At 39.4% G+C, this 14,839-nt stretch overlaps 1 protein-coding gene across 1 annotated transcript in view; it reads left to right on the forward strand.

Annotated features, from left to right (window-relative positions):
* Positions 1–14,839, forward strand: part of LOC124783347 (probable cleavage and polyadenylation specificity factor subunit 2) — a 174,496-nt gene that overhangs the window by 147,658 nt on the left and 11,999 nt on the right. The window contains exons 13-14 of the mRNA XM_047254014.1: positions 7,542–7,680; positions 7,834–7,886. Of these exons, the coding sequence (XP_047109970.1) occupies positions 7,542–7,680; positions 7,834–7,886 (192 nt within the window). The remainder of the gene's footprint in view (positions 1–7,541; positions 7,681–7,833; positions 7,887–14,839) is intronic.

Here is a 14,839-nt window from a genome sequence, read left to right on the forward strand (position 1 = left end):
GAAAGTTCTCACTCTCAAATTATTTACAGGACTGAGAGCTAGCTGAAACCCGAAGTGGAAAGTTCTGAGATATTCAGCAAGCCATGGAATGTATATCAGAAAGATGGATGAGAAGCCGTAGGATGGGTGTGTTCATTGCAGTTGACAAAAATATTATCTGTATTAAGGTCGAAACTGAGTGTGTCAATGAAATTACGTGGTTGCATATAGCAGATCTATGTGAAACCAAGTTAATTGTTGGATTTTTACTGGCCACCTGAGTCTGCTGTGTTGGTTTTAGAGTCATTCAGAGAAAGTCTATAATCAGTAGCAGGTAAATACTCAGATCATGCTATACTAGTTGGAGGTGATGTCTATGATTTTTCCCCCGTCACTAAAATTTTCTACCTTTTTGACTTTGTTTAAATTATTCAGCACAACCTTTTGCATTCTGTTTGGTAAGTATGATTCAAACCAGCCATGTGTAGAACCACCAGTTCCATAACAATTAAGTCTTCCTAAGAGAATACAATGGGAAATGGAAATGCTGTGTGGCTAGAGCCTCCTGTCGGGTAGACCTGTCGCCTGGTGCAAGTCTTTTGAGTTGATACCACTTCAGCAACTTGTGTGTTGATGATGATAGAGGTAAAACAACACCCAGTCCCTGATTGGAGAAAATCTCTGACCCAGCCAGGAATCAAACCCGGGCCGCTTGGCTTGACAGTCCATCGTGCTGACTACACAGCTGTTGTAGCGGACAGAGAGTATCATGATCTACACACCTTGGAAAGATTAAAAAAAATACTAACTTTTGATGTGTTATTATTTAAGGCTTGTACTATTTGATGGGTGAATGTATAAATAGCATTCCCAGTTGAGCAACCCTAGAATCCAAGCTGTGATATGCCAAGTAAATTCTTTCCACTTAAGTATCGGACTACTTTTGACATTACTTTTTTGAATATTTTGGAAAAAGTTGTCAGTAAGGAAACTGGACGATTATCGTTTAAGTCTGTCATCTCACCTTTATTGGGAAATGGTTTAATAATTGCATACTTGAACCAGTCTGGAAAAATTCCCTATGCCAGTGATGCATTGCATATATCACTAAGGACATTACTTATTAAGTTGGAACAACTTCTCAGAATTCTATTTGAAATTCCATCAACCCCACAAGAGTTTGTATTTTAGAATTTTAATAATTATATTAATTCCAGTGAAGGGTGTTAGTGCTACCTCTAGCTGCTTAAAGTAAAATAAATTGTGAGTAGTATCAGTGATATTTGTAACTAAAGCTCTGCAAAAGTCTGAGACATTGGCTGGAGGGGAGGGGGAGGGAAGCAAGTTAAAGACAAACGATTGTACTCAGAAAGAAGAATGTCATATAGTTCATAGAGATCATACTTGGTATGTCATTAGCAAACCTCAAACATTTTATTTCTTGTGCCTGATCTTTCATTAGTTCTCCAAATTTCTCCTAGGTTTTCTTTAGTACTTGTTTTAATGTACGGATTGAATAGCAGTGGGGTCAGGCAGCAACATCATGTCACTCCTTGCCTCCCATTCATATTCGTCTACAGATAACCTTAGTCTGGCTTCTGCTTGAGTTACAAATTTTTAGATATCCTTTGTTCCCACGATTTTATCCAGTGTGTGTGTGTGTGTGTGTGTGTGTGTGTGTGTGTGTGTGTGTGCGTGCGTGCGTGCGTGCGTGCGTGCGTGCGTGTGTGTGTGTTCTGTAGTTTAGGAGTTTGTTGTTTGTAGTAGACCACATGTTGTTATATATAGCTATCTCTTGATAATCCATCTGGCATGTTCAAAATGCAACTGAGAAGCTGAAAAGCTGGAAGCTTCACAGGAAGGATGATACAATATGTGAGGCAATGTGTACTTCAGATGCATAAAAGAATCTCTGTCTCCCCCCCTCCCTTAATTTTAAAGTGTTTCTCTGTGTATGTATTCGTATTCCCCCCTCCCCATTACATTATGCTTTCTCTTTTTGCTTATCATATGACTAGGACTAGTTCACTCTTAGTTGTTTTCTCACATTATATTGTCATTTTCATCCCTTGTTTCTGAAAACATTGGTGTGGGGAATCTTTGTACATCGTGCAGTGAACAAATCAACAAGTTTAATTATTTGTGAGTGTATGTATCATTTTTCAGTGTAGCATTTGTAAAGTAAATATAATTTGTTCTGTGTCCTTTCGTGTGTTTGCGTTAGTGGGCCCTATTAAAATTGTGCCTTGCAGATTCATAAAAATAATTTTTAATTAGAACCTTAGATCCTGATATGGCTTCTACTGTTTCCCTCATCTTTGTGCACTCATTCTTTCTGTTTGTATGCAGATGATATATATGAGAGTGCTGTTCAGCATTGAATAGTTTTTCTCTACAGTGAAGAACGCTAGTACATACACACACTGTGTAAGTTTTCTGATCGGTCATAACCTCCCTGTTAGCTGCCAGTTACAGTCTTGCAAATAAAACTGTGTAATTTTGCAATTTATTGGTAACAAATGTTACTACTATAACTCCAGAAAGTAGAAATACAACTATTCATATGAAGGGTGTCTGGGAAAAAGATTCATATATTTATGGAGGATGTAGTATGCAATGAGGAAAGAAAGAAAATTCTGATAAACATTGGTCTTAAACCTTGTAGTTACGATCTATTACCACTACTGTCACCAGTCACCATTCTCTGTGCTGTTCTTCACAACATATGCTCGATGTGACCACCATCCATTGTAATTCATTGCTGGGATGGCATCACGGGCACTGGAAACATGTTCTGTAGTGTGTCCATATCATTTAAGGGCACTGCATACACCAAGGTCTTTACATGTCCCCAACGCAAATACTTTGTGTGCATAAACTTGTAGTATGTACTGTTGCCTCATTTGTCTCGTGCCGAAGTGTTCAGTGTGCAAGATATGTTCCTCATACAAGCGCAGGCCATAAATCCGAAGATATGAGGTTTTAAGACGAATGTTTATGGGAACATTTTTCTTCTCTCAATGCATATTACATCATCTGTAAATATTGGACCCTTTTTGTCTGGACAAAAAGTTGAATACATTAAAACCCCACTTTTACACTTTTCAAGGTACTCAGAAAAAAAGTGTAAAATGCGGGAAATGTAAAATGTTGAAAATAACTATTTAAGCTGTACAAGTTACATATAGGGCCCACCTTACATTTCTGTAGTATATGTATGATATGTGTATATAGTAGGCATCAAAATACTCGACAGGGCATTTTTATTATATAATAAATGTTGTCTGAATTTAGTACTATGTTTCACACCTAACATGACATTTACCGACAGTAGCACAACAAACTGCACTAAAAATAATGCAAACCAAGCAGCCCCCATGTTGATTTAAGAGTTTGCAAAGCTAAAGTTACATATTTGGCAGTTTAATAGTACACTGCATTAAAGATCTCTCTAAAATACATCATTTTTAGTGTAACTTGCCGTGCAAAAGTGACGTCAGCAGATGTTCGCTACCCTCAACTTTCCTAGTTGTTTCTGATTTTGTAAAGGAAAGTGTATGAAACATTGTAAAGTGCATTAAATGTGGCACTATGCTACAGATCAATCTATTTCACATTCACTGGCTTTGTCAACTCGCCACCAAATGGTCACCTTCAAATCAGTCTAGACATCAGGCTATGAGACAGATCAGTCTGTTTCTATAGCCAAGATTTCAGGGGAAAGTACCATACCACACAGTAGCCTTTTAAGCACACGCTTTATGAAACAATAATGAGGCATTTTATTTATTGTACAGTCCTTGTTTTGAATTGTCTTACATAAATGCAACACATGAACAAATACGTGCAGTATTTACCTTTATTTCCAGAAAAATCCAAAATTGTGAATTGCTGTAATTTGTTTAGGTGAATTTTTTTCTATGTGGTTTTCTGCTTTGTAAACACATGGAAAAGCTTTGTCATCAACATCTACAGCAAAAGTATATTTTTTTGTTTTTTTCACTGCTGCATTTACAACTGCTCTAGAGGGAACCTCTCTGTCATCATCACTATCACAGTCACTTTCTGCACTGCATCTGCATTTTCCAGTGTATGAAAGCCAATCACATTCTCAACAGATACACTTTCAAGAGTGACATCATCATCGTCAGTGTGTACAAAATCTTGCGCTGGATGCTCCAACTGCTGCTTTTCCCGTGATGAAGCAGTAGTTTTTCAGTGTTGTCATTAATACTCGGGTCCGGTGTGTCAGATCCATTTCCTTAGTCTAGTTCAGTGAATCCAGCTTTTCAGAAGCAGTTGAAGATGGTGTACTCATTGACTTCTGTCCATGCCTTGACAGTACTGTGCAAAGCATCTAAATTTGACACTTTAAAAAGAGGCTGGGTCTTCCCCAGCTTTTGTTAAAGTTAATGACTTCTGCTCAATGGCTTTCCTGTAATAAGTTTTAAAGGCATAGATAATACCAAAATCCAAGGGCTGCAATTAGCTTCTTTTATTTAGTGGCAGAAACTCTCATTGCACCTTTTTTTTTTTTTTAATGTGCAGGGCAGCAATCCTGCAGCAATCCACTAACAAGAATTTCCTGTTGTGAGTTCCCATTTTGCATCAGGGCAACACAGTTGCGCCTTTTGAATAATTCTGATGTCATCCATGCTTCATTGTTGGCACTGTAGTTTGTTGACAATGTTTTTATATTTTTAAAATGAAGATTTAACTTTCTCAAATCTTCAATGTTTGTGCTTAGCATTACTGTCAAAAGAACTTACTGTATTTGCCACATTACTGTCGAGAACTCAGTGTATTTGCCTCCATGGCAATTTTTGCCTTTGAAGGCAAGTGTTTTGTTTGAAAGGATGGTGAAAAGGAGACCTATTTCATCAGTGCTGCAAATAATCTTCGGTTTACAGTGCTTCATAAGATAACTTGCCATCCTCCCAGTCACTAATAGGTTTTACATCTACACTGTTTTTTTCACCACTTGCAGTATTGTATATCACATTGTACTGCTTCTTAAACCTATCAACCCATTAGATGCAGAGAAGTCCGTGATTCCAAGCACATTGACCACTTTCAGCACCTGTTTGTGAAACATCTCACTGTTCACTGGAGTGTTCAAAGCATGTGCAGTGTGAAACCAGTTCTTTGTAATTTCTTCTAGTTATGCGGGTGTAGAATAACTGGCATTCTTTTTTTAATTATTTATTTGGGAATTTGGCTCACTGTTGCTTGCACTTTCCGAGATAGTGTCTTTGCTTTTCACGATGGCATCAATCATACATACAGGCATTCCTAAACTCTGTACTAATGAAACACATGCTCCACAATCAACTTCAACTCTTTTGAGACTTTTTACCCTCCCTTCCATCAAAAGGGTTTTCCTGTCTCTTTTGGTAACAGCTGTTTTTCCATTTAAAAACTTTCACAGAAAACACTCAGTTTGGGGGGGGGGGGGGGGGGGGGGGGGGGGAACTAACAATACACTTCAGTCACTTCACAAGGCAACAATCATGCTACACGGTACAGACAATAAACCCCTGGCACAGCAGGTGATGAGAGTAGTTGTGTCGATTGAAATTGACTCATATTGTCAACCTTAGCAAGCAACTGACACTATGTTCAGTGCAGATACAAACAATAAACAAAACTACAGTATATTATCAAGTTAAAGTGGATGTCCTCTGCATATGATCCTAATCACAAGGCAAAGTTAATAGTGAAACAATATAGCTACAATAATGTAAGGATAATACTTATTGTGTACCACAGTGTATTGCGGGATGAAGTTGGTAGTGACAAGAAACAAATGAATGTTCCTCCGAAGTCACACCTTCCTCTGACTTCTGCTAAATCGGTTATTCCCATCAGCCACCATGCCAAGTAGAGGTTGCCAGTAGCAGGAGACAAATCACAAATTGTTCCCACTTTCACAGATTCAGGTCGGCTGAGTAGAGTACCCAGGTGCCAAGAAAGAGAACTGCTTAATGTTTGTAAACACAACTTGATGACCAACACAATGTCAGTGTCATTTTGTGTCAGTTACATCTGTGTTTTTTTCCCACAAACATTGTTTCATAAAGCATAAAATCATGTGAAAATTATAAGTGTTTTAATGTGAAAAGAGTGCAAGTTAACATAGTGAACATAGGAAATTTGACAGGAGTGATAAAAAATGTTGTAAACAGCAGGAAAATATTAATTCTGGGAATGGTGGAGTGGGGTCCTACTATATTGCAAAGAACTTTTCATGACAATATATTAACGTAAACTATTAAAATTATGAGTGAGCCTGTGAAGAAATTCTTAGAAAATATGGCAGTTACAGTTATCCAGACAGTGAAGATAACATTTAGAATTACAGGATGGAAGAAATTATGTAAAATGAGCATATTAGAAAACACTGAGAAATAAAGAACATTTCTGTGTTTAATAGTAGCCGTTCATAATACCACTACCTACTGTATCACAGGAGTAATATTTCCCTTATTATGTCAGATTCTTATTTTTTAAATATTATTTAGTGCCCATCCTGGGCAACTCAGTTTTCCAGCTTATTTGATCAAGCAGGCCTCTCACTTGGCCTCATAAAGCTGAGGGAACTTCACTACAGACCTTCTGGCCTTATAAAATTTGATGTGGCCACTAGGAATCAGACTCAGACTAGTGGTGCTACCCACTAAACAATGAATATAGTCAGTCCTTAAGTTCGGTCTCCTGACTGATTTAGAAGAAAGATAACCATCAACATTCTCCGTAATCTTCGGACACATTCTGTTTTCTGTGGTATTCTAATAAGAATTTAGAATGGAAGATTCAGCTGTCAAAACATGAGATATCCTTTCCAATTTTGCCAATGGTTGTTTACATCATCTTATTTTTTTATTCAGAAGACAGTTTTTCTTTTACCACTTTTTTTACATAAACCAATATTTTCAACTCTTCTGAATAATGTAAGCTGTATGTATTCTTATTTAAAAAGTTGAGATGCTCATATCAAACTGAACTGAAGATCATCTTAACGTTCTGTAATTGGTGGAAATAATGTTTTTTGTGAAACACAACCCATTCATAGCTCCATTCACAATAATTTTCATGCCGCACTTATTTTTTATTGTTAGTCCCCCCCCCCCCAATGATCTCACTTGCATCACTATAAAATTTACCCTCATGCTCTGAAATTCTTAGTAATGCTAACAGACACATTTAAAAGTAGGGAAAAAAAATATTTCATAGCTTTTGGAAATGTTACTTCAATCCTGAAGGAGGAAACGGGACAGGTTTCAGAAGAGATGACAGATCTCTGACTCCACCTAGAGAGGGAGCCAGTTGAGATACAGTGATCTGACCCTCCTTTCCAAATGTATACTTATTCTTCTGTGAGAAAGGAACTAACATTTCCAAAGTAAGTCTTAAGGGCAGTACTAGGAAATTTGACTTTTGGAGGTAAACACTGGCCAGCCATTCTGTCTGTTTAGTAATCTTTAAAATGAATTTTCCATTTGATACACTCTGTGTAAAATTTGTTTGATAAGTAAATAACTCTTTCATCCTGTGTTTGTAAGGTTCGGCTGACAGATGCTCTTGTTTCATCACTCCAACTGAAACGTGGAAAAGATGCAGAGCTAGCATGGATAGATGCTCACATAACTACAAGAGAAGCTTCAAAGGATGTAAAACCTGTAGATGCAGATACAGAGAAAGGTATGCTCAAGGCTACTTAATTGCACTTACATCAGCTTTCATCTAACCACTCTGATATGTATTTTATCCACTTTATTATACTTGATGTGTGTTGCTTTCCTATTTTTTAAAAAACTGTAATTGGTAACTACGTATTATTTTTCTGTCTTTTAGACGAAAAGGACGATGACCAGATATATACACTGGAACCATTGCCTCTCAGTCAGGTAAGATACACAGCTGTTATCAGTTTAGGTTACATCTACATCTACATCCATACTCCGCAATCCACCATACGGTGCATGGCGGAGGGTACCTCGTACCACAACTAGCATCTTCTCTCCCTGTTCCACTCCCAAACAGAACGAGGGAAAAATGACTGCCTATATGCCTTTGTATGAGCCCTAATCTCTCTTATCTTATCTTTGTGGTCTTTCTGCGAAATGTAAGTTGGCAGCAGTAAAATTGTACTGCAGTCAGCCTCAAATGCTGGTTCTCCAAATTTCCTCAGTAGCGATTCACGAAAAGAACGCCTCCTTTCCTGTAGAGACTCCCACCCGAATTCCTGAAGCATTTCCGTAACACTCGCGTGATGATCAAACCTACCAGTAACAAATCTAGCAGCCTGCCTCTTGAATTGCTTCTATGTCCTCTCTCAATCCGACCTGGTAGGGATCCCAAACACTCGAGCAGTACTCAAGAATAGGTCGTATTAGTGTTTTATTAGTGGTCTCCTGTACAGATGAACCACATCTTCCCAAAATTCTACAAATGAACCGAAGACGACTATCCACCTTCCCCACAACTGCTATTACATGCTTGTCCCACTTCATATCACTCGGCAATGTTACGCCCAAATATTTAATCTATGTGACTGTGTCAAGTGCTACACTACTAATGGAGTATTCAGACATTACAGGATTCTTTTTCCTATTCATCTGCATTAATTTACATTTATCTATATTTAGAGTTAGCTGCCATTCCTTACACCAATGACATATCCTGTCCAAGTCATCTTGTATCCTCCTACAGTCACTCAATGACAACACCTTCCCGTACACCACAGCATCATCAGCAAACAGCCGCACATTGCTATCCACCCTATCTGAAAGATCATTTATGTAGATAAAAAACAACAGCGGACCTACCACACTTCCCTGGGGCACTCCAGATGATACCCTCACCTCCGATGAACACTCACCATCGAGGACAACGTACTGAGTTCTATTACTTAAGAAGTCTTCGAGCCACTCACATACTTGGGAACCAATCCCATATGCTCATACCTTAGTTAGTAGTCTGCAGGTTAAAATAGATACAAGTGCGAAACACAAACATAACAGATGAAATCTACAAATTACATTAAGATATATGCTGAAATTGCGTCTTTCGTGATGAAAACAAAAAAATTGAGGACATACATCCACTTGCATCATAGGACAGGCAACCACTTATACCCCATATGGGTATCCACCTCTGTAATTGGGGCCCCTAATACCATCTAGAACACCGAGTTTAGACTCGGAGGTAGCCACCCTTGCAGTGGACACCTTATTGTAGGCACCTCAAGTGCTGGGCAGGAGAGTTTGCATGCCTCAAAGATGCTGAGGGCTATATCGGCGGTAGTGTAGCTACAGGCATTTGAGAAGGTCTCCCCGTACTGTATTCACAAGGCATTGAAGGGTGTTGCTGGTCCTGAAAAAGTGTTAAATGACTTTGTAGTGGAACCGTTCTATTTGAAACTGCCACATCATACCAAGTATCTAAGCTTCTGTGGTGCAAGGCTGTAGGTGACTACCCTATTGCAGCTGAGCTGCATAATACCCTTAATTTCTGAAAAGGTGTGGTTATCTGCTTCGATATAATGGAGATGGACTGTGAAGAGTTCTGTGAAGAAAGGAAAAATATGGGTGTTATGGAAGTGCAGAACTATATGAGGAGAGTCAGTGGCACAGTGGAGAAAACTACAATATTTATTCTAATATTCAACACTCTAGAATTATCGAAGCATATTCTTGCAGACTACATCCGTCTTAATGCGTGACCATATGTTCGCAACCCAGTGTGATCTGTCAAATATCAAAGATTTGGAGGTGGCTCAGCTTTCAGGCAACTCTTGTACACTTCCTCCAAAATGTATACTCTGCTCTGGGGATCACCAAGTATGGAGCAGGAAGGAAAGGAAAATTCAGGAGTTGGAAGTCACGGAACGCATACCCTATTCTGTAGCTAAAATAGCTTTCCAAGCTATGCAACCTTCGGCATTTGCTATTTCTGTTGCAGTGGCCTTTAAGAAGCCAGTCTGTCAAATGTGACGGCTCCACGTAAACCCAGACTGACTGCAGATTCAAATACGAGTAAATGCTCACATCAGTGTACCAGTGGGGAGGGTGGGGGGCCTAGCTATGCTTGGACACAAAATTATTTGGAAGTTGTCAACAATGGAATTGGAACCTCAGCCATATTCCATCACACCTATTAGAGCATACAAAGCCTGCATCCTCTCTGCCCATGCAAGCAGCTCCTCCCACAAGTAAGAACAAACTTCACCCAAAAAGTAATTCATAATTGAAGAAAGGGCAGCAAAACTGTTATATTGGAGGGCACTCTCCCATTCTGATGGTGATTTTATGGTGGAGAACACTGATGTCAGCATTGAGGAACTGGAGAGCTGAGCTCCATGCCATGTTCCCACTGACCTCTCTAGTAAATCACCACCACCAAGGGAGGACGACAAAGACAACCGCCACTAATCAATGGCTCCCACTGGGACTTCTGTGTTTCTGTGGAACTTAAATGGATACTGATGATCACATTAGAAGAATTGCAGCTCCTGAGCCAGGAGAAACTGTTCTGCATCTGATTACAAGAAACTCATTCTGAAGTCACTGGTACACTCAGATTAAGGGGCTATCACCCCTACAGAATGGATGATGTTACTGGAGACAGGGCTAAGGGGGGAGTGGCTGTTTCTGCCGATGACAGATGCCACTCTTGTTCTGCCCATGTTATGACAACCATACTAGCATTTGCAGTGGATGTTTCACACCAGTTAAAATCACATTGTGTTCTTTATACCTTTCATCTTATAATGTGTCAGATACAGGCCCTGATAGAACTTTTCGGGACATAGCCTTGCCCCTTGCTCATTGTGGGTGACTTCATTGCACACAATGTGCAAAGGGGCGTAGCTGCCACTTGCTCCAGTGGTCGAATTATTGAGCTCCTTGCCCATTCAGAGACTATCTGTCTTTTGAATTCTGGTCAGAAAAGACACTTTTCTACAGCTGCAGGGTCATCTTCAGCCAGTTGATCTTTGTTTTTGCTCCCCAGTCATTGCAGATTTAGTTCAGTCTGAAATGATCACAGATTTGCATTCCGATGACCACTTTCCAGTATGGATTTGTCTTCTGACTCACAGTGGTTGATAGGAAACCACAAAAATGGATGGTTCAAAGGGCAAATTGGTTGTGATTCAGTCAGCAGGCCATCTTCGAACAGCAGGATTGTGCACAGGAGACTATGGACCATATCATCTGTGTGATCCAACAAGCTGACACAGATTCCATTCCCCAATCTGGCAACCACCTCAGATGACCACCTGTCCCTTGGTGGGATGACAGATGCCGCTTGGCAATCAGAGCCAGGTGTGCACATTCTTGGAAATTCAAACACCATGCAACTATAGATAACATTCATGCATCTAGGTCTGCAAGAGCTTAATCAAAGTGAGTGACAAAAGAATGGAAGAGGAATGTCTGAAAGGAATTCAAAACTTCTGTTAGTCACTCCACTTCCACTGCGCGAGCTCAGTAAGGCAGATTTCAGGCAAGGGCAGTACAGTTCTATTTACAGCTTCGTTGAAAACTGGGGTCTTGGTGGGGGGGGGGGGGGGGGGGGCTCAATAAATGGCTTAGGTTTTAGCAGAGCACTTTTTCACCATCATGTGTAAAACACACACACACACACACACACACACACACACACACACACACCTGCATTCTATGTGTTCTGTCTGCCATCGTCTTCAGGTCCACATAATTCTCCCCTCTTCCCTTTATGTCCTGTACCATCTTGTATCTCCGTCTTCCTCTCAAGTCTTTTCCCACAAACCAGTCCTTCCAAGGCATCTGCTAGCAAGTACTCCCTTCTCAGCGAATGTCCCAACCATTTCTTTTTCCTTTCTCTTATAACCTTCAGCAGACATCTTCTCTCACCAATCCTTTCCAATACTCTTTCATTACTCACTCTTTCCATCCAGCTTATCCTCCCCATTCTCCTCCATATCCACATCTCAAATATTTCTACCTTTTTTCATCCTCTCGTCTCAGTTTCCATGTTTCTGCCCTATGTAGTGCCACACTCCAGACAAAACATTCGCCAAGCCTTTTCCTTAGACCTTTATCTAATTTGTCACATAGCAGTCTCCCCTTTCTGTTGAATGCCTCCGCTTGGCTAGTGTTAGCTTGTCCTATTTTAATATTGGACAGTCTGCGTCTTGTACTGAGGACCATACTCTTTGTTTTTGCTGTGTTTATTTGCATCCCATATTCCACACAAGCTTCATTCAGATCTTTCAGCATGTTATTCACTGTCCACTCACTTTCTGCCACTAATACCATGTCATCAGCAAATTTTATGCACACTATTCTCTTTCCACCAATACATATTCCTCTTTTCCCATGTAAGCCTTCCGCAATAATCTCTTCAAAGGGTATGTTAAACAACAGTGGGGAAAGGCAACAACCTTGTCAACATCTTGTCCAATGCTGCTTCCTTCTGACATTTCATTTCCAATCCTTATCCTTAATTTCAGGTGTAAATATAGATTCTGTAACAGTCGTCTCTCTTTCCAATCTACTCCTTTCCTCTTGAAAGTATCCATCAGCTTGTTCCACTGAACTCTGTCAAAAGCTTAATCAAAATCCATAAAAACAACAAAGATTTCTCTACCTTTTTCCATGTGCCTTTCCCCTATAGTTCTTAACAGGCCAATGAGATCTCTTGTTCCTTTTCCTCTTCTAAATCCGAACAACTCCTCTGCAATCCCTCTTTCCAGCTTGCCATAAAGCCTTCTATTCAACACTCTCAGCAACACTATAGCTGCATGAGAAATTAGACTGATGGTCCTATGCTCTTCACATTTTGTAGTTTTCCCTTTTTCTCTGTTGGTATCATAACTGTTGCAAGGAAGTCCTCAGACCATTCCCCTTTGTCATATATATCATTACAGAGGTAGAGTATTTCTTTTCTTGCTTTGTTTCCCAGACTCTTCAACAGTTCTGCTGGCAAATCATTAATTCCACATGCATTCATCTCCTTCAACGCCTTTTCTACTTCCGCTTCCGCGATGGTGAATCCCTTTCCATCTTCAGGCACATATTGCTCCTCTTTAACATTAATTTCGCTTTGTATTTCATCCCTCTTATGCAGTCATTCAGTATACTCTTGCCATCTGTTCAAAACCTCCCGTGGTTCTTCTGCTAGAGTACCATCTGCTCTTTCTATTTCCATGTTATTTCTCTTTCTTTTACATTCAAAAACTATCTCACTAGCTAGTCACTACATTATTTCACACTTTCCCTCTTTCTCCATTTTCTCTATTTCATCACATTTCTGTTTCATCCATTTTCCCTTGCTTTTTCAGTTTTTCTTCTTAATTCATTATTCAGTTTCCTGTACCTCTGTTTCCACTTTCTCCACTCTTCCATCTTTTTCAACATGTTTTTTGTTATCCATCCTTTCCTGGTACTTTGGAATACTCTAATTCCTAGTGCTTCTTTGGCAGAGTCCATAAGTCCTTCCCTCATTTTTATCCATTGATCATTAACACTTTCGTCAACACTACCTCTTTTCTATTTTCCATAAATCTGTTTTCCAAATCTGATGCTTTTCTTACCTTTTTGAGTCTTTCTTTGTTTGGTCTTTTTTTTTTTTGCTTTAACTCCTCAGACTTTTTTTCAACTTCACTTGTATTTCTCCCACTACTAGGTTGTGGTCTGAATTTATATCCACTCCTGGATAAGCTTTGGCATTCTTCAAACAGTTCCTAAACCTTTTTTGTATCAGGATGTAGTCCAACATATATCTTTCCCTATTCAAATTTGACATCCAAGTTGTGTAACGTCTCTTTTTGTGGTGTCCAAATAATGTTACCCAATGTTAATGAATTTTATTTACAGAAACTAATTAGTCATTCACCCCTCTCATTTCTTATTCCTAATCCAAATTTTCCTACTTTATCTTCATCTCTTTCTTCATCCCCCACTGCATCCCAGTCTCCCATGATGATAATGCAGGCATTTCTGTTTTCTTTCTCGATGAGTTCTTGTATTTTCTCATAATATTCTTCCACTTCCTCTTCTCTATGCTGGCTGGTTGGCATATATACCTGTATTAACACCAAATCTTTTGAACTACCCTTCAGTGGTATCTTCATCAGTCTTCCATCAATATATTGTACCTTCATAATTTTTCAGCTTTTTCTCTATCAATATTCCTACTCTGTTTTCACTACGTATAAAAGAAGGTCTACATTTTCCAGTCTCCATGTAGGAATTGGAATCTGCTCTGTCTGCAGCCAGACACACCGCTCCAAGATTGGAGATTCAGTTCAAAAGGGAACACAAAAGTGACAACAAGCAAAGGTTAATAGAGATTCGTGCATCTTTGAAAAGATCTATGTGCAAAGCATACAACTACCATCGTCACACCTAAGCAAAAGATCTGGCAGACAACCCAAGAAAATTCTAGTCGTGTGTAAAATTGCTTAGCAGGTTTAAGGCTTCCATTCAGTCCCTTGTCAACCAGTCTGGTGTGGCAGTTGAACATAGCAAAATGAAAGCTGAAGTTTTAAATTTAACATTCAAGAAATTGTTCACACTGGGGAATCCTGTATGGACGAGATAATAAAAAGCATACCTGGTGTAGAGAAACAATTGGAAGATTTGAAAGCAGATAAATCGCCAGGTCAGATGGAATCCCAGTTTGAATTTACAGAGTACTCTGCGGCATTGGCCCCTTATTTAACTCACATTTATCGTGCGTTTCTCGCCCAGCACAATCCTGAGCAACTGGAAAAAACTGCAGGTGACTCTAGTATATAAGGAGGGTAAAAGAACGGACCTGCAAAATTAACAGACCAATGTCCCTAACTTCGATTTGCTGCAGAATCCTTGAA

This window comes from Schistocerca piceifrons, chromosome 1, assembly GCF_021461385.2.
Source record: "Schistocerca piceifrons isolate TAMUIC-IGC-003096 chromosome 1, iqSchPice1.1, whole genome shotgun sequence".
Taxonomy (NCBI): Eukaryota; Metazoa; Arthropoda; class Insecta; order Orthoptera; family Acrididae; genus Schistocerca; species Schistocerca piceifrons.